This window comes from Drosophila ficusphila, unplaced genomic scaffold (genome assembly GCF_018152265.1).
Source record: "Drosophila ficusphila isolate 14025-0441.05 unplaced genomic scaffold, ASM1815226v1 contig_580, whole genome shotgun sequence".
Taxonomy (NCBI): domain Eukaryota; kingdom Metazoa; phylum Arthropoda; class Insecta; order Diptera; family Drosophilidae; genus Drosophila; species Drosophila ficusphila.
In genome coordinates, this window is record NW_025064510.1 from 617862 (window position 1) to 639712 (window position 21851).

At 37.9% G+C, this 21851-nt stretch overlaps 1 protein-coding gene across 5 annotated transcripts in view; it reads right to left on the minus strand.

The window, feature by feature from the left end:
* Positions 1-21851, minus strand: part of LOC108101714 (G protein-coupled receptor kinase 1) — a 253093-nt gene that overhangs the window by 139295 nt on the left and 91947 nt on the right. For all 5 annotated transcript variants that reach the window (XM_043208597.1, XM_043208595.1, XM_043208596.1 and 2 more), the window contains exon 7: positions 19699-19750. In XM_043208597.1, the coding sequence (XP_043064532.1) occupies positions 19699-19750 (52 nt within the window). The remainder of the gene's footprint in view (positions 1-19698; positions 19751-21851) is intronic.

The window sequence follows — 21851 nt, forward strand, 5'->3', positions numbered from 1 at the left end:
TTGCTCCTCATTAACTTGCCCTCCCTTACTAACCGTAGAACGATGCTTGGTACTGTATTTATTCATAACCTTATACGTGGTGAAATTGACTGTCCTTACTTGCTGAGTAGACTAAAGTTCTCGGTACCAAGTAGATTAACTAGAAATTATGTTCCTTTAGTTTTAAATCAGTGTAGATCTAATTAAAACGTGCATAAGCTTTTCAGAGTACTTTGTTCTGACTACAATAGACTTTTTTCCTATATTATCCTCTTCTGACTCTCTGCAGCTCCTTAAGCAATTAGTTTTAACATTTCTGGCACAAAATTAGATTGTTAAATTTAAACTTAAATTAAATTTAAAATTTTTCTTCGTTTTTAATTTTTTTTTTCTTAATTAACATCGCGTCAAATTTTCCGCGAATCGTGCCGTACGATACACGGTTATCGCCCTTCGGTCGATTGGGCGGGTGGTGGGCCGTGGGACTACGAGCGTAAAAAAAAAAAAAAAAATAATTAAATAAATAAATAAATAGGTGGGGGCTTTGCTTTCTTTTGGGTCACTTGCTTCGGCTCAGCTTGGCTCTCACCATCTCACCACATCTCTTAGCAGAAGTTGATGTGTCACCTGTATCATAAATTGTAGCACTTCTTGTTGTTGGTGCGTCTTCCATGGAAGCCGGTGGCGGTGGGGTCTGGCATTGATAACTCCAAGATGTTGGAGTTGGAATGAGTAGGGCTGGTGATGGTGGGAGAGCTCTCGTGCTTTCGACGGCAAGTAGGCCGGGTTGCTCGGTGCAGAGGTTTTCTTTACTTCGGTATCCCGAGTTGAAAAAAAAGCATAACAAGCGTTTTTTTGGTTAACGGAGCTTCTACGCTCATTATTTTGCTCGACGCTCATTTATTTGAGCTTATCCCGCGTGGTAATATTTGTAAAAAAAAGTGTATTATATCACTTATATTAGTAAATAGATTTAGGCAATTAGAGCACAAGTACCCACGTGTACCCTGAGCATCTTTTCACACACCTGTTGTCATTGACAGTTTACTAATCTTTTTAATCTTATGGCAGCTATATGATATAGTTGTCCGATTTTGATAAAATTTAATTCGGATTTTAAGAGTCGTTAGAAAATTCTATATTCAAAAAATCATGCTTGTTCGATGAAAAACAACGATGTTATAATTTTATTTCCGTTATTTCTATATAAATTTTTCAATCTTTCCTATAGCTAGTAGCTGCTATAGGCCGCTTTCTTATATATGAGGCACCTGTTGAGGAACCTCACTACTAATTACAATAATCTAGTATATTTAATAGCATGTAAGATATTCTTTTCTTGAGATGGTCTGGTCTGTCTTTGATTTCTCTCTCTCTCTCTTCCTCCTGACCACGAGCTGTCAACATGAAATAAAAGCGTAAATTCTTATGTGAACTAATTGAATATTATTCTATCAACCAATTTGGAAATGGTCTTACAAACCATTTAGCGTGATCTATTCACCATCATTGTCTGGTCCTTCGAGAGCCGGAATACTTCCGCATCTACAAACTGTTTTAAGTATATCTACACACCATGGAGCAACAGACGCTTAAACGCCTTACCCAAGCACGTGGTCGGCTAAAGGCGACCGTAACTCGCTTGGTCAATTACATTGAGAATCCACCTCCACAGAGCACTTACTCCGGAGTCGATGCCATGCTGGCACGGCTAAATCAAGCCTTCAGAAGCCTTTAGGAGATCACTGACGAAATGCACGTGTACGATAACGTTGAAGGTTTCGAGGATCCTACCGAAGATTTCCAATCGTATGAGGAGAAGTACCTGCGCGCGCTTACCTTATTCGCGTCGTTAAAGAGCGAACTTCAGCCAAGCGCCATACCTCAAGCGGATCACAACATGGCCACATTGCTGCAACAGCAAAGTGAGTTCTTGCAGCGACTTTCTGAGAACGGAGCATCTACCTTGGCCACGCCGCCGCCTGCTGCAGTTTGTTTAAATGAAAACCCGTTGCCGAAAATCCACATCAAACCCTTTGGTGGAGACTACAAGGAATGGCCAGCCTTCAAGGACATTTACGAGAGCACCGTTTACAATAAGACCCACCTGGGAAAGATTCAGAAGTTTCACTACCTTAAGTCTTTCATAGTTGGTGAAGCGGCCAATCTTCTCAGTCACATGTCCATTACGGAATCAGCTTATGATTCAGCATGGGAACGCCTCAATGATCGCTATGATCGCCCAAGACATATCGTGAACTCCTTACTGGACACTTTCATGGGCTTTCACTGGCTGCTGCCCCCAACGGCGAGGTGTCTAATCTACGCAAACTTCGTGGGCTAGATGCAGTTGGGGAGACAAGCCGTGATTGCTGGGTGATTCATCTTGTACTGGCTAAAATTGATCCCGACTTTAGAAGGAAGTGGATAGAGGACACCAGAGGCTCTGCGACACCAACCGTTGCAGACTTGTTTAGATTCTTTGATGACCGTTGCGAGGATATTGAATTAAGCCAAGCTACATCGGCAATCAAACTCGATCCTGGCAGCCACACGGACAAGCCTGCCAAAGCGAAGCGCGCACTTATTGCAGTGAACCGTGGCAATTGTAGTAAGTGTGGCTCTGCAGACCATCAGCTGTATAGATGCTCTCAATTTCAAAATCTGAACACCGAACATCGGCGCTCATCGCTTTGCTTCAATTGCCTACGCCCTGGCCACCGATCTTTACAATGTCAATCGAAACATTCGTGCAAGCACTGCAATGGCCGTCATCATTCTCTTGTACATCCTAAAAACATGGATTCCATGACAGTTGCTCCTGCGGACACTGCACAGGCCAGTCCTCAAACTTCTGGATGTAGCTCAACTTTGGTCGCCCAGACGCAAAACAGCACCTCATTAACACAGTCACCGGGACTCAAAAGAAGCACATTGCCCACAGCTTTGGTGTATGTCCAAAACTCAAAAGGAACTTACACAATTTGTCGTGTGCTTTTGGATAGCGGCTCTGAGCTATCCTACGTTTCTGAACGATGCATCAACGCACTTGGGCTCGCTCGTTCACCCTCAAGAATTCTAGTTTCCGGAATATCTTCCGTCAAGGCCGAAACTACTAGAGTATTGGCAACGCTGCATATCAAGTCAATGGTGTCACTTCATACGATTGTTGTCGCAGCCCATGTGCTGGGCAAAATCACATCATCACTTCAACGGGACGACATTGACGAAACAGCTTTAAGGATCTACGATGGACTCCAGTTAGCCGATACTTCGTTTAACACATCTTCACCCGTAGACATTTTACTGGGAAATGAACAAATTTGGTCCGTTTTGTCAGGTGATAAAAAATATGACACCGATGGAAATATTATTGCCATCAGCTCAATCTTTGGATGGGTAATCACTTCAGTTGCAATGCCGCATCCATTAACAGCCAACACGCTCATGACTACTGTTGACATTAACGCCTCTCTTCAACGCTTTTGGGAGATCGAGGATAACACTGAGCATACACAACGAGACCCTGCGCACGAAAAGGTAGAGCAGCATTTTCTGACCATACATTCCCGAGACCCAGACGGCAAATACATCGTTGAATTGCCTTTTAAACACGAATGCCAAGAGTTCGGAGACAGCCTGCAGGGCGCTGTCTCACGCTTCTATGCTGTGGAACGTCGTCTGCAGCGTGATATGGAGCTACGCAAGCTATATTCAAAATTTATGAGCGAGTATCTAAGCCTAGGTCATATGCGTAAGCTGCCCCCTGAAGAATGCAACACATCAGCAAAAACGTTTTATATGCCACACCATCCAGTTCTAGGAAAGAAGCTGCGCGTGGTATTTGACGGGTCATATGAAGACGTAAACGGACACGCTCTAAATGATGCCTTACACATCGGACCCAGCATACAACGCAACCTTTTTCATGTATGCCTTCGCTTTCGAATGCACAAGTTTGTGTTTTCGGCGGACATAGTTAAAATGTTTCGTCAGATCTGGGTTGCCCCTAAGCACCGCAACTTTCAACGGATCGTATGGAGAGAGGCTCCGAAAGATCCTCTTCAACACTTTCAACTCTGCACAGTCACCTATGGAACAAGCTGTGCACCGTTTCTTGCTGTCAGAGTACTGGAACAACTAGCGCGAGACCACCAGGATGAGTTTCCCACAGCCTCAAAAATTGTGCTTGAGGACTTTTACGTAGACGATGTCCTCACCGGCGCTGAAACTGAAGACGAATTACTTAGCCGCCGCGACGAACTCATCCAGCTGATGTCCAAGGCTAAGCTTGAGCTTGGCAAATGGGTGTCTAACAGCAGCGTCATCCGCCACACCCGGCAAGACGAGTTCCAAATAACCAGTGCGGTTAAAGTTTTAGGAATGCTATGGAATCCCCAAGACGACGTCCTGTCCTACAAAGCTTCGCTTTCTACGGAGCCAGACGCTACTAAACGGCAAGTATTGTCAGATGTCTCACGAATTTTTGATCCTCTAGGTATTCTGGCGCCTGTGGTAGTACAGTTCAAGATCCTTTTCCAAGAACTGACCTGGACTGGGATTCAAAACTCCCACCGAAACTGGCTGAGTGGTGGCAAACCTGTCGCGACGATATCAACTACATAACTAACCTAAGGATTCCACGTTATGTACACAGCGAACCGGGAAAAATCGAATTATATGGATTTTCAGATGCATCTATAAAGGCATATGCCGCTGTCGTTTACAGCCGTGTAAGCAACGCAGACGGCACCTGCTTGGTGTCACTTATGGCAGCTAAAACACGCGTTGCGCCACTAAAGCAACAAAGTCTTCCTCGGCTGGAACTCTGTGGCGCGCTATTGCTCACTCGCCTTCTCCGAGCTGTTAAAGAAGGCTTGCATCACAAGGATATAGTTGTGCATGCTTGGTGCGATTCCACGATTGTCCTTTCGTGGCTGTCGCACACCCCATCGAAGCTGAAGACCTTTATTGCCAACCGTACTTCGGAGATCCTAGATGTCATACCACGCAGCGCATGGCATCACGTTGGCTCAAAGGATAACCCTGCCGATTGCGCATCGAGGGGAATGCTAGCAGCCAATCTCATGAGCTATGAGCTGTGGTGGAAGGGACCACATTGGCTAGACCTCAACGATCTGCTTGCTTCAAAGCTGCGTAGTGGCAACAATCCCACAACAATTTTGGACACGCCCATAATGGATGGGCTGAAATCCTCTTCACTATCCAGCCGTGTTGAATCTGAACCTGAAGCGTCCCCGATTGAGTGTCTATCGTTTCGGGTTTCTTCCTGGACCAAGCTGATTCGCTGCACTGCTTATGTTTTACGGTTTATTCATCGAGGAATGAAGAAACGGATTCCGTCAAGCCTCACACTCACGTTTGAGGAAATCAGCGAGGCCCGCATTTATTGTTTAAGGCAGGCTCAAGGAAGCTTCTCATCCGATCTACACCTGTTGCAAAGGGGAAAAGCTGTGGCAAATTCGTCAACACTTCGAACACTGTCACCCATGGTTTGCAAGAATGGCCTGCTTCGCGTAGGTGGGCGCCTCTCAAACTCGCTACTACCGGAGGAAGTCAAACATCCAATTATTCTGCCGAGACATCATCGCATTTCTCTGCTTATTTTGGAACACGAGCACAGGATACATCTTCATCCAGGTGTGACAGCACTTTTCGTCATCGTTCGCCAACAATATTGGATAGTTGGCGCACGCAACATGATTCGTAAGCTTACACATGCTTGTCTCAAATGTTTTCGCCAACGCCACAAAACAACTGATCAATACATGGCGGACTTGCCAGCTATTCGGGTACGTCAAGCACACCCATTTGAAAATACTGGGTGCGATTATGCCGGACCGCTTCCACTCAAGGTGCACAAGGGACGGAATCCACGAAAGGAAAAGGGATACATTTGTCTATTCGTCTGCCTAGTGACCTCTGCAATTGGCTACAGATCTCTGCACGGATACATTTCTTGCTGCACTTCGTCGTTTTATCTCCCGTCGAGGCAAGTGTACCCACATCTTCAGCGACAACGGTCACAACTTTGTGGGAGCAAAGAAGGTGTTAGACGAAATGTATAAGCTCATCCTATCACAGCAGCATAACACTCAAGTAACCCAAGCGTTGGCCAGCGAGGATATCAAATGGAGTTTTATACCACCGCACGCACCCCACTGGGGCGGAAAATGGGAATCAGCTGTTCGCTCCGTAAAGCTTCATTTGCGTCGTGTCATCGGGAATTCCATCCTCACATTTGAGCAAATGCACACCCTTCTGGCTCAAATTGAGTCCGTCGTCAATTCACGCCCACTCTTCGCTACGTCAGACATCGAGGTTTCCTACTTATCACCCGCACACCTGCTGATTGGACGCCCTTATACATCACTTCCAGAGGGCGATCTTGGCCACATAGCAGTTAACCGACTGGATTACTGGCAAAATGTACAGGCAATGCTACAAGGCTTTTGGAAGAGATGGCATCAGGAGTACCTCACTACACTTCAACAGCGCCCTAAGTGGAATACGGAGAGGAAGAACATTGCTACTGGGGATATGGCGATCATTAAGGATTCAAACATACCCCCCGCCGCTTGGACTTTAGCGCGCATAATTGAAGTCTACCCAGGCAAGGACGGGCTGGTACGGGCCGTAAAGCTGCGAACTTCATCAGGAGAACTTGTTAGACCCATTTCTAAAATTGCCATCCTGCCTAATTCAGAAACTTAGTTTCAGGGTGGGCCGGGATGTTGAGGAACCTCACTACTAATTACAATAATCTGGTAATTTAATAGCATGTAAGATATTCTTTTCTTGAGATGGTCTGGTCTGTCTTTGATTTCTCTCTCTCTCTCTCTCTTCCTCCTGACCACGAGCTGTCAACATGAAATAAAAGCGTAAATTCTTATGTGAACTAATTGAATATTATTCTATCAACCAATTTGGAAATGGTCTTACAAACCATTTAGCGTGATCTATTCACCATCAGCACCAACCTTTCATAACTGATAAAAAAAAAGGAATATTATCGGAAATTATAACTTTGATGTACTTAAAAAGTTATAGGAAAATCTTTTATTGTATATGGGTGATTCCATATCAGATTTACAGTCGATATTGAGAAATTCGATGAGATATTTTTTTCTTGCTCTTTATCGAAAATAAATCGACACGTATTTTTTATATGGCTCAGAAAATTTTTTTGACAAAGTTATGATTTTTTGAACTTTTGATGAACTGCCCTTTTTTTGATGACAGTCGCGTTTTCCAGCCCCAATAACTCGAAAACCGTACGTCGCAGGAAAAAAATATATAGGAAGTAAAAATTTCATCCTTCCTTCTTCTTTGCAAAACTTTCGTGAAAAAAAATTTTTTTAAACAATTTTTCACCACAAAAAGTTCAAATGTTTATAACAAATTAATTTTTCTCCAACTTGGACCATTTTGATTTTTTTTTTCACAGTAAATCCTTCAAATTCTTCTGATGAACATACTAAAGTTTCAGAATGGTATCAAAATTAGTTTTTGAGTTATAGAATTAAATAGCATTAAAAATTCATTTTATTGACCCTTACTATGCGCGCGCGAAGCGAATTGACGCTCGTTAGAGTCGTTGGTCGGCGCACGCCCTGAGACCGAGCGCGCGGACCGTGCATGATAACCTTTAAAATTCTGTAACTCAAAAACTAATTTTGATACCATTCTGAAACTTTAGTATGTTCATCAGAAGAATTTGAAGGATTTACTGTGAAAAAAAAAAAAAAATCAAAATGGTCCAAGTTGGAGAAAAATTAATTTGTTATAAACATTTGAACTTTTTGTGGTGAAAAATTGTTTAAAAAAATTTTTTCACGAAAGTTTTGCAAAGAAGAAGGAAGGATGAAATTTTTACTTCCTATATATTTTTTTCCTGCGACGTACGGTTTTCGAGTTATTGGGGCTGGAAAACGCGACTGTCAGCAAAAAAAAGGGCAGTTCATCAAAAGTTCAAAAAATCATAACTTTGACAAAAAAATGTTCTGAGCCATATAAAAAAATACGTGTCGATTTATTTTTGATAAAGAGCAAGAAAAAAATATCTCATCGAATTTCTCAATATCGACTGTAAATCTGATATGGAATCACCCATATGTACTATATATACGTATTAGGTTTAAACATCATTATACCGTTGCAGAGCAAAGGGTATTATAATTTCAGTCAGAAGTTTGCAACGCAGTGAAGGAGACACCTCAGACCCCATAAACCATATATATTCTTGATCAGCATCACGATCTGAATCGAAATCCGTCTGTCCATAGGTCCGACTGTCCGTCTGTCTGTTTCTATGTATACTAGTCTCTCAGTTTTGAAGCTATCGTGCTGAAACTTTCCGAAAAGTTGTGTAGTTATTGCACGCAGTATATAAGTCGGAACGAGCCGGATCGGACGACTACATCGGATAGCTCCACTACGAGAGATTGAAAAAAAAAAAGTGTGTGCGTACAAAGTACACATGTCAGAAGTGAAACTTCTTTGGCGAACTAATTTATCAGTCTTGTCTATATTTATACAAATCTAAAACTTTAGATTTCCGAGACTTAAAGAAAGGGAAAAAGGAAGAAATGTTGGGATTTTAATTTTCATTAAAGTATTAAAAGTGTTGAAAATTAATATAAATTATAAATTTAGTTTTTTAAATTTATTTCTTCAATATTTAAACTATTCGACACGTTTCCTATGAGTATTGTTTTTAAAAACAAGAAAATAAGCTAGCTTCGGCTTGCCGAATACTCTTGCAGTCATCAAATATGTCGAACAAAACGCATAAAGGCTGAACAACAACGAAGCTAGGACGATTTTTCTATTCACTTTCCATATTTTTGTCTATAGATCATATGGCAGCTATATGATCAAATTTAATTCGTAATTCGAGAGTCGTGGGAAAACTTTATATTCTGATTTTTGGAGCTTATCCGTTATTTTTATACCCTTGCAGAGCAAAGGGTATTATAATTTTGGCCAGAAGTTTGCAACGCAGTGAAGGAGACACCTCAGACCCCATAAAGTATATATATTCTTGATCAGCATCACGAGTAGAATCGGAATACGTCTGTACGTCTGTCCGTCTGTCCGTTTCTGCCTAAACTAGTCTCTCAGTTTTAAAGCTATCTCGCTCCCAAAATGTGTGTAGTTATTGCACGCAGTATATAAGTCGGAACGGGCCGGATCGGCCGACTATATCGGATAGCTCCCATACGAGAGAATGAAATAAAAAATTCTTTCTCCGTTGTTTTTGATCAGATCGACTTGAATTCTTCAAGATGGCGTTTTCTAACTACTATTGAATTTCGGTTTAAATTTTATCAAAATCGAATAACTCTATCATATAGCTGCCATAGGAGAGATCGAAAATTATATATAGAATTAATGGAAATAAATTGATAACATCGTTGTTTTTTATCCCACGAGCATGATTTTTTGAATATAAAGTTTTTTAACAACGTTTATATTGAGAAAAAAGTTTCATAAAAATCGGTCATCTATATCTTATAGCTGCCATAGGAAAGATCGAAAAATCTATATAGAAATAATGGAAATAAAATTATAACATCGTTGTTTTTCATCAGACAAGTATGATTTTTTGGAATATAGAGTTTTCTTACGACTCTTGAATTACGAATTAAATTTGATCAAAATCGGACAACTATATCATATATGTAGCTCCCATATGATCTATAGTCAAAAATATGGAAAATTAATAGAAAAATCGTCTTAGCTTCGATGCTGTCTAGCCTTTATGAGTTTTGTTCGACATATTTGATGACTGCAAGGGTATATAAGCTTAGGCTTGCCGAAGCTAGCTTCCTTTCTTGTTATATAATTTTTTGATATTTCCTATGACAGCTATAAGATATAGTTGTGCGATTTTCATGAAACTCTTTTCTCAACTTAAGGGTTATTAAAAAACCTGATATTCAAAAAATTATGCTCGTGGGATAAAAAACAACGATGTTATCAATTTATTTCCATTAATTCTATATATATTTTTCGATCTCTTCTTTGGCAGCTATATGAAAGAGTTATCCGATTTTGATAAAATTTAATCCGAAATTCAGTAGTAGTTAGAAAACTCCATCTTGAAGAAATCAAGCCGATCTGATCAAAAAGAACAGCATGAGAATTTTTTATTTCACTCTCTCGTATGGGAGCTATCAGATATACAGTGGCTCGCAGCTTATTTCAACCAGCACCTCAAAAAAACTTTAAAGCCATATATCTAGCAAACCATGAGAGCAAATATAAAAATTCAAATGGGGATTTGTAGAGTGAGACTTTAAGTTAACATATTTGTTAAAAATTTTTTTTTAGCATTTTTTAAATATTTAATAAAAATTTTTAAACAAAAATACGGCTTAAAATACTGCAGCAGCTTATTTCAACCAGCTAGGAAAATAAATTTTTTAACTGACTTAAATGAAAAAACAAGAAAAATTAATACTCTTTTTGGCCACCATTGTTGTCAATGAACATTTTAAGCCGTTTTGACATCCATTCAACCAGCTTTTTTCTCCCCAAAAGGACTATTTTTCCTCACTCTGTCACCATACCGTTTTTTAGAGCAGATTTGTTAGAAAACTGGCTTTTTTTGATATTTTGGTAGGGAATTGCCCAGAAATTGTTTGTTACGTTTATGTCTAGTGCCTAGGCGGGGGGTTCCATCACATGTAGGCAATTCCAAATCAGCCAAGACTGAACAATATCCGATTTGTGGTTTGGGTCATTGTCTTGGTAGAATCGAAAATCCTCCCGATTTCCAAGTTCTACCGCATTTTGAACAAAATTGGCTTTCAAAATTTCAAGATAGTGAACCTTGTAAATCGTAGACTTTATAAAGTGCAGTCTTCCGAGGCCAGCTGCCGACATACAGGCCCATACCGTGACACTACCGCAGCCATGCTCAAGTGTAGTATTTAGATTCTTCGCATAAAATTTGCCAACGACTACTTTTGCAAGAATTTAGCTTTTTGGAACACCCTAATTTTAAAGACGAGTCCAAACTTAATATTTCCGGGTCTTTTGGAGCCAGACATGTTTAGCGTAAGTCTAAGACAGAGCTCCAAAGCAAGAATCTAAATACTACACTTGAGCATGGCTGCGGTAGTGTCACGGTATGGGCCTGTATGTCGGCAGCTGGCCTCGGAAGACTGCACTTTATAAAGTCTACGATTTACAAGGTTCACTATCTTGAAATTTGGAAAGCCAATTTTGTTCAAAATGCGGTAGAACTTGGAAATCGGGAGGATTTTCGATTCTACCAAGACAATGACCCAAACCACAAATCGGATATTGTTCAGTCTTGGCTGATTTGGAATTGCCTACATGTGATGGAACCCCCGCCTAGGCACTAGACATAAACGTAACAAACAATTTCTGGGCAATTCCCTACCAAAATATCAAAAAAAGCCAGTTTTCTAACAAATCTGCTCTAAAAACGGTATGGTGACAGAGTGAGGAAAAATAGTCCTTTTGGGGAGAAAAAGCTGGTTGAATGGATGTCAAAACGGCTTAAAATGTTCATTGACAACAATGGTGGCCAAAAAGAGTATTAATTTTTCTTGTTTTTTCATTTAAGTCAGTTAAAAAATTTATTTTCCTAGCTGGTTGAAATAAGCTGCTGCAGTATTTTAAGCCGTATTTTTGTTTAAAAATTTTTATTAAATATTTAAAAAATGCTAAAAAAAAATTTTTAACAAATATGTTAACTTAAAGTCTCACTCTACAAATCCCCATTTGAATTTTTATATTTGCTCTCATGGTTTGCTAGATATATGGCTTTAAAGTTTTTTTGAGGTGCTGGTTGAAATAAGCTGCGAGCCACTGTATATCTGATAGCTCCCATACGAGAGAGTGAAATAAAAAATTCTCATGCTGTTCTTTTTGATCAGATCGGCTTGATTTCTTCAAGATGGAGTTTTCTAACTACTACTGAATTTCGGATTAAATTTTATCAAAATCGGATAACTCTTTCATATAGCTGCCAAAGAAGAGATCGAAAAATATATATAGAATTAATGGAAATAAATTGATAACATCGTTGTTTTTTATCCCACGAGCATAATTTTTTGAATATCAGGTTTTTTAATAACCCTTAAGTTGAGAAAAGAGTTTCATGAAAATCGCACAACTATATCTTATAGCTGTCATAGGAAATATCAAAAAATTATATAACAAGAAAGGAAGCTAGCTTCGGCAAGCCTAAGCTTATATACCCTTGCAGTCATCAAATATGTCGAACAAAACTCATAAAGGCTAGACAGCATCGAAGCTAAGACGATTTTTCTATTAATTTTCCATATTTTTGACTATAGATCATATGGGAGCTACATATATGATATAGTTGTCCGATTTTGATCAAATTTAATTCGTAATTCAAGAGTCGTAAGAAAACTCTATATTCCAAAAAATCATACTTGTCTGATGAAAAACAACGATGTTATAATTTTATTTCCATTATTTCTATATAGATTTTTCGATCTTTCCTATGGCAGCTATAAGATATAGATGACCGATTTTTATGAAACTTTTTCTCAATATAAACGTTGTTAAAAAACTTTATATTCAAAAAATCATGCTCGTGGGATAAAAAACAACGATGTTATCAATTTATTTCCATTAATTCTATATATAATTTTCGATCTCTCCTATGGCAGCTATATGATAGAGTTATTCGATTTTGATAAAATTTAAACCGAAATTCAATAGTAGTTAGAAAACGCCATCTTGAAGAATTCAAGTCGATCTGATCAAAAACAACGGAGAAAGAATTTTTTATTTCATTCTCTCGTATGGGAGCTATCCGATATAGTCGGCCGATCCGGCCCGTTCCGACTTATATACTGCGTGCAATAACTACACACATTTTGGGAGCGAGATAGCTTTAAAACTGAGAGACTAGTTTAGGCAGAAACGGACAGACGGACAGACGTACAGACGTATTCCGATTCTACTCGTGATGCTGATCAAGAATATATATACTTTATGGGGTCTGAGGTGTCTCCTTCACTGCGTTGCAAACTTCTGGCCAAAATTATAATACCCTTTGCTCTGCAAGGGTATAAAAATAACGGATAAGCTCCAAAAATCAGAATATAAAGTTTTCCCACGACTCTCGAATTACGAATTAAATTTGATCATATAGCTGCCATATGATCTATAGACAAAAATATGGAAAGTGAATAGAAAAATCGTCCTAGCTTCGTTGTTGTTCAGCCTTTATGCGTTTTGTTCGACATATTTGATGACTGCAAGAGTATTCGGCAAGCCGAAGCTAGCTTATTTTCTTGTTTTTAAAAACAATACTCATAGGAAACGTGTCGAATAGTTTAAATATTGAAGAAATAAATTTAAAAAACTAAATTTATAATTTATATTAATTTTCAACACTTTTAATACTTTAATGAAAATTAAAATCCCAACATTTCTTCCTTTTTCCCTTTCTTTAAGTCTCGGAAATCTAAAGTTTTAGATTTGTATAAATATAGACAAGACTGATAAATTAGTTCGCCAAAGAAGTTTCACTTCTGACATGTGTACTTTGTACGCACACACTTTTTTTATATTTGCTCTCATGGTTTGCTAGATATATGGCTTTAAAGTTTTTTTGAGGTGCTGGTTGAAATAAGCTGCGAGCCACTGTAGTCGACCGGTCCTGCCCGTTCCGACTTATATACTGCGTGCAATAACCACACCTTTTGGGAAAGTTTTAGCAAGATAGCTTTAAAACTGAGAGACTAGTTTACATAGGAACAGACAGACGGACAGACGGACAGACGTACATTCGTATTTCGATTCTGATCGTGATGCTGATCAAGAATATGTATGTATACTTTATTGGGTCTAAGGTGTCTCCTTCACTGCGTTGCAAACTTCTGACAGAAATTATAATACCCTTTGCTCTGCAAGAGTATAATAATATAGTAAACACATCTGAGAAGACAATAAATTCTTTCCGGTAAAGTTTTTCGCTTGAAAAACATGGCAATGTTCTAAAAACGGGTTGTCTCGCAGCTATTTTAACAAATAACAAGGTAGCATTTTTAAAAAGAATAAATTTCCTAGCCCATTTTTAGCAAAAGCCCCTAAAGCGCAACTTTAACAATTATAAGTTAAAATCTGGAACTTTTATAGTTATCATTAATTTACAATGATTTTGTATTAATTTATATTGAGGTCAGGTATTTTTACTATTAACAAAAAATCACGAGGAATTTAATTTAATATTCAACATCTGAGATTTTACTATATTATTTTTAAACAAGAAAAGAAGCTTATGTATATACCCTTGCAGTCATCAAATACATACATATGTATTTACATATGTCGAACAAAATACAACATCGAAGCTATGACGATTTTCCTATTAATTTTCCATATTTTCGACTATTGTTTATATGGCAGCTATATGACATGGTTATACGATTTCGATAAAATTTAATTCGTAATTCAAGAGGGGTTAGAAAACTCTATGTTCCAAAAATTATGCTTCTCTGATGAAAAAAATGGATAAGAATTAAGGTGCCAATCAAAAATAGTTAATGCATAGTTAAGCTGTAATAAGCTAATACATCAATTAAACTGTTAATATCTGTATGCAACCTGTTCAATTAGAATTTCTTTTGACACTCACACCTCTCACCCTTTTTTCTACTGCTGTAAATTAATTCGTTTTGGCACAGAAAGGATTTCGGCTTAAAAATCTTCTTCTTGCTCAAGTAAGCATACATACATACATACATACGCACTTACTTGTTCTCACACACGCAACTGTATTCTATTTTTTAAATTTTTACGCTCTCAACTTTGTGCGAGCGCGCTGAGAGCGAGAGAGGATAGAAGAAGATAGAGAGATCGTTCGTCAGTGGTTAGAGAGGGATGGGGGGATGAGAAATGTGACGCGTAACCGAGAAATGTGACGCGTAACCGAGAAATGTGACGCGTAACCAAAAAAAATGTGACGCAAAATTTTTTCCAACGCCGATAAAGAAGTTTCACTTCAAAAATTCTCACGCCGTTGTTTTTAATCAGATCGACTTGAATTATTCAAGATGGCGTTTTCTAACTGTTATTGAATTTCGGATTAAATTTGATCAAAATCGGATAACTCTATCATATAGCTGCCATAGGAAAGATCAAAAAAGATATATAGAATTAATGGAAATTAATTGATAACGTCATTGTTTTTCATCACACGACTATGATTTTTTGAGTATCAAGTTTTTTAACTAGCCTTGATTTATAAAAAAAAAACACCGGTAGCACTCCGGGAGTGCCGGCAGAAGTGAAAACTTCAATATTAACGTTGTGTTTAATTATAAGTATAAAAGTACTATAATTTATGAGGGAGGTAGAATACAATGTTTATTTATTGCGCTATCGTACACAAATATGGCAATTTATATGTTGTTATTTATAATATTATATCGTTATTTATATATTACATTAAATTTTATCTCTCATAAAAATCAACTTCCATCCATAATTTCGACGACTTTTACACCATCGTTATTATCAGAATCATCATCGCAAATTTTTACAACTGATACAATTGGTTTATGATAACTGAAGTAAGAAACAAACAGTTTTGATTCGAACCTATTTAAGTGTAAGTACAAGGTAGTCTCGTCGGCTTTTTTTTTCCCCCTATTGGGTTTTCCCGTAAGTGCGAAAGAAACAGAAGAAGATGATGTCGTTTTACCCTTATGCTGTGCACAGGGTTTAAAAAGGACTGTGATATGACCATGAGTATTAATTTTCCCGAAATTTTTGGTTTTTACACAAAGCTGCCCTTCAGGTCTCGCTCCCATATTGTTCACATTTCAAAATATTTTTCTGCAATATTACATGTTACGCCTTGTATGTGCTTGCTGCAATAATTGCAACAAGTATTTTTCACAAGCACACAAGGGCTAACGTTTTGAGAAAAAATCGTCCGCGGACAACCTCTCACTTCGAAATCCCGAGCGCACTGAACCATAGGGGGAAAAAACCCGAGCGATTTTGCAGCCGACGAGACCATGGTATAATAAGTAGGGGAGATGTGGGGGTTGTGGGCATAGTTTTGTTTTTGGCTTATAATTACCGAACTAGTGCATATTATTTGGACATATGGGTATCTGTGTAAAGCTAGAGATTTAAGCTAACTAATTGTGAAGAAACATACTTGATTTTGTCATGCGAAAAAATTTCATATGGACTTTTGTAAAATCGTAATTTTTAGCTAAAATTTTGTTTTGGGGGGGTTGTGGGCACCCTGGGAAAAAATGCTGCAAATGGAATAATATGGAAAAAAAACCGCAACCAATATCAACAAAATGACAATTTATTTATTTCACGAATATTCTGAAAGCCGAAATATAAAGAATAAAGCGTGGAATTCTTTGTGATAATCTATATCTTACGAATATTCTGGAAGCCGAAAAATGAAGAATAAAGTGTGAAAATCTTAGTGATAATCCCTCTCAGCGGGAGAGGATCCTTTTCCAAGAGCCTAAGATTTCTACAAGAATGTTCTAGAGGGTTCCAAACAAATTTTGAAAACAATTTTAAAAGAAATTGTAGGTAATAAAAAAATTTGCCAAAAAAAAACGGGTGCCCACAACCCACCCAATTTTGGTGCCCACAACCAACTTTCGCAGACATTTTAAGAAGTAATTAAAAAATGTGTTTGCATAAATTTTTTGGTTCAAATCGATATTGTTCCATTTAGTATAATGCTTTGACTAAATAAAAATGCATTACACTTACCTTTTTAATCGATTCACTTTAATTGATACACTATTGAAAATCTTTGAATAAAGTTTCACCACCTTTTCCAAGCACAAGAAAAACCAATTCGTTAATTTCAAAAAGCAAACGCGTTCGTTTACTTTGATATTTGGCATAAATCATACATAGGGTAATTGCTTGCGAATGACATTACCAAAAAAATTCAATCTTCATTTTGTGAAGATATACGTAGGGGTGCCCACAACCGACCCATGCCCACAACCCCCACTTCTCCCCTACAAGGTAGTCTCGTCGGCTTTTTTTTCCCCCTATCGACACTACAATTAGAGCGAGAGAAAGAGTGTTTTCCTACGAAAACCCGAGCGTTCGGGTGGATAGGGAGAAAGAACCCGAACGATTTTGCAGCCGACGGGACTACCTTGTATAATTGTACCATGCTACCTTGTATAATTGTACCATAACTCAGGCACGGTAGAAAGAGTGGGAGATACTAGTTCCTCTCCCTTCCCCTCATTCTTACGCTTTTTCGATCAGCATAACGGGACCCTGACGCGAGTTTGAATGTTTTTACCCTGCTCAGCGCCGCTAAAGAAGTTTTCACTTCAAAAATTTCATAAAAATCGGACAACTATATCATATAGCTGGCATAGGAAAGATCGAAAAACCTATATAGAATTAATTAAAACCTATATAGAATTATTTCTCTTCAGAAAATCATGATTTTTGGAATATAGAGCTTTCTTACGACTCTTGAATAACAAAGTAAATTTGATCAAAATCAGACGACTATATCATATAGCTGCCATATGAACAATAGTCAGAAAATAGGGAAAATTAATAGAAAAGTCGTCGTAGCTTCGATGTTGTTTAGCCTTTGTGTATTCTATTCGAAATATTTGATGACTGCAAGGGTATACACAGTGCGTCCATTAAGTTTCGAGACATGAACCATATCTCAGCAAATAGTAGCGCCATCTAGGTGTTCGAAGGTGCATTTTAAAGCTTAAACCTTTTTCTATTGACGTGCCAAACTTCAATACATTTGCTTGACAAATAACAAGGATATGACAGTTTTCCCTAAACAGTTTTTGATCTGATGTTGAAATTCCAACATGGAACAAAGAGCAAAGATCATTCCAGAGAAGTCGTTGCAGCCGCCAGAAATGATCCAAACTTTCTGAAATCAATTGTTACTGGCGACGAAACATGGTGCTTTCAGTATGATCCAGAAACTAAGCGCCAAAGTTCGGAATGCAAGTCGAACAAGAAAGGAAGCAAGCTTCGGCAAGCCGAAGCTCATATACCCTTGCAGTCATCAAATATGTCGAACAAAACGCATAAAGGCTAGACAACATCGAAGCTAAGACGATTTTCTATTCATTTTCCATATTTTTGACTATAGATTATATGGGAGCTATACGATATAGGTGTCCGATTTTGATCAAATTTAATTCGTAATTCAAGAGTCGTAAGAAAACTCTATATTTCAAAAATCATACTTGTCTGATGAAAAACCACGATGTTATAATTTTATTTCCGTTATTTCTATATAGATTTTTCGATCTATGGCAGCTATAAGATATAGATGACCGATTTTTATGAAACTTTTTTCTCAATATAAACGTTGTAAAAAAAACTTAATATTCAAAAAATCATGCTCGTGGGATAAAAAACAACGATGTTATCAATTTATTTGCATTAATTCTATATATAATTTTCGATCTCTTCTATGGCAGCTATATGATAGAGTTATCCGATTTTGATCAAATTTAATCCGAAATTCAATATCAGTTAGAAAACGTCATTTTGAAGAATTCAAGTCGATCTGATGAAAAACAACGTCGTGCAAATTTTTCATTTCATTCCCTCGTATGGGAGCTATCCGATATAGTCGGCCGATCCGGCCCGTTCCGACTTAAATACTGCGTGCAATGACTACACACCTTTTGGGAAAGTTTCATCAAGATAGCTTTAAAACTGAGAGACTAGTTTGCGCGGAAACGGACAGACGGACAGATGGACAGACGGACAGATGGACAGACGGACAGACGTACAGACGTACAGACGTATTCCGACTCTACTCGTGATTCTGATCAAGAATATATATACTTTATGGGGTCTGAGGTGTCTCCTTCACTGCGTTGCAAACTTCTGACTGAAATTATAATACCCTTTTGCTCTGCAAGGGTATAAAAACTCACCACAAGCCAAAAAAACGCGAAAATCTCCTTCAAAAATCAAAACAATGCTCATCACTTTCTTCGATAGTAAAGGCATTATCCACAAAGAGTTCGTTCCAACAGGTCAAACGGTCACTGTCACGTATTATCTTGAAGTTTTAAAGCATTTGATGGCCAGAATCTGTCGTACTCGACCCGAATATCGCGATCCAGTGAAATGGTGTCTGTTGCACGACAATGCGCCGAGTCACAAATCAATCATTGTTCGTCGGTTTTTGGCCCGAAATCAAGTCTGTGTGTTGGACCACCCACCGTATTCACCTGATTTGGCGCCAGGTGACTTCTCCTTGTTTCCAAAGTTGAAGTTGAAGTTGAAAGGATGCTTTTTTGAAGATGTTGAGACCATTAAAACGGCTTCGACACGAGCATTGGAGGCTATTCCACAAAATGAGCTGGAGCACGCATTTGAATCACTATTGAATCGCTGTGATAAGTGTATTAAAGCGAAGGGAGAATACTTCGAGTAATAAATTTGAAAAACTTGAAATATCTTGTTTATTTTGCGATTTATGGAATCAGTCTCGAAACTTAATGGACGCACCGTGTATAAGCTTCGGCTTGCCGAAGCTAGCTTCCTTTCTTGTTTTGAAATAATAAAGTCAAACATTTTTTAGTTTTTTAGAATATTTAGGAAAGTTCATTCGAACGTGAATATAAGTTGGAATGAAACCCTACTTTAAAATTTAAAAGAAGATCTAATACGTACTTGTATGTTCAGTTCCAAATTTTTCCACTGGCAAAACCTTGTAAATTTATCGCTAAAATGAAATAAGTGAAAAATGAATTAATAAGGAATTGGTAAAAATTAAAAAAATAAAAATAAAGAGAGTGAATAACGAGTATTTAAGAGGAGTCTATCTAGTAATTATTTTGCAAATTCAATTAACTGCACCAAGCTCACACGCACAGTTCAGTAAGCGGCAGCATGTGTAAATTAAAGTTGGACTAAAATAATCGGTTCTTACTCATTTACATGCCATATTCGATACGATATCTAATAGAATAAAGCACCGTCAGCCTGTCCATCTGTTTGACTCCACGCAAACTAGTCTCTGTTAGTTGTAGAGCGATCCCGGTTAAGCTTTTTCAGCAGTCGGACAGCTATTCTATTCGATAGTTCTTCTTCAGTTCTTACTATGAAGGTGACACCTTAGGCCCATAGAGTGTATGGGTGATTCCATATCAAATTTGCAGTCGATATTGGGAAATTCGATTTTTTTTTTCTAACCCCTTTATTTATTACATCTATTCAATAGAATATTAAGTAATTGTTTTGGAAGACAACATGTGGGCTTAACTTATTACCAACACCATTGTGTTGGTATAACTTTTTTAATTTCGCTTATTTTTATTTACTTAACTTTATACTTAACTTTATTTTAGTGTTCTTTGTTGTGCTTCTCTTCTCGGAATGTCTCTATGCTATGATTCTGGTGCGCAAGTAATTTTTGGATGTGGATAATGCAATTCTGCTTAATTATCTCTGAGATCGTCTGTATTCTTAGCTCTCTGTGGATGTGGTCATTTGTTGTGTATCTGTCTGAGTTAGTTAATATTCTTAATATTTTCGACTGGGCTCTTTGTATTAAGTTGAGGTTGGATTTGCTGGCTGTTCCCCATATTTCTATACCATATGTCCAGATTGGTCTTATTATTGTTTTATAGATTAGTAGCTTGTTGGATACGATTAGGTTTGATTGTCTTCCCAGAAGCCAATGGAGTTGTCGGAATTTACTTTTTACTTCGTTTCGTTTGTTTATTATATGTTTTTTCCACGTGAGTTTTGAGTCAATAGTGAGTCCCAGGTATTTTGCGCTAGTACTTAGTTTCAGGATTTCGTCATTTATTCTTATTTTTGTTGGGGTAGTTTTTTTTTTTTTTTTTGTGTATACCACCTGTTGGGTTTTGTCCTTGTTTATTTCAATGCCCCATTTTTCAAACCATGACATTGTTGTTGTTAATATCTCTTGAAGGGTGATTGCTGCTCTTTTTTCTGTGTAACTAGAGGCCAATAGCACTGTATCGTCAGCAAAGGTTGCAATCATGGAACCATGGGTCAGTGGGTTTGGGATGTCTGCTGTGTATATAAGGTATAATACTGGCCCGCTGCCACAGGAATAAGATCTGAACATTCATCGTCGCATTTGATATAGAAATATCTGTTAGTCAAGTAACTTTTTAGTATAGTGAATAGGTTAAATGGTAGGATGTTGTGAAGCTTATGGAGTAGTCCTGTATGCCATACTTTGTCAAACGCCTTTGCAATGCCCATGTATACTGCTACGCAAACTTTCTTGTTGTCAAAATCTTCTGTTATTTTGTTGATAACTCTGTGCACTTGCTGCACCGTTGAGTGTTTTTTTCGAAAACCAAATTGATGGGGTGGGATTACATTTTGTTCTACTAAGATAGGGTTGATTCTGTCAAGTAAAATTTTTTCGAAGATTTTTGATAAAATTGGTAACAGACTGATTGGTCTATATGAGCTAACAAGAGATTCACTTTTATGAGGTTTTAGGACTGCTGTAATCTGCGCAATTTTCCACGTCGAAGGGAAGGATTTAAGTTTTATCACTGCATTAAAACATTTTTATAACATTATTTCTTATAAACTTAATCGTATTGTCTGGCAGCTCTTTTAGTGTTTTACCACTGATTTGGTCATAGCCCGGTGTCTTTTTGTCTTTGACTTTTAATATTTGTTCTCTTATTTCGTTTATCGTTGTTCTTCTGATTGCACAGTTGGGTTTGGGTAAATGTGATGAAAGCTCAACGTTTTGGTTGTCCATACTGTTCGTAAAAATTTCCTCAAAGTGTTCGGCCAGTGTGTCAGCTTTTTCTTTGTTTGTTCTTGCCCAT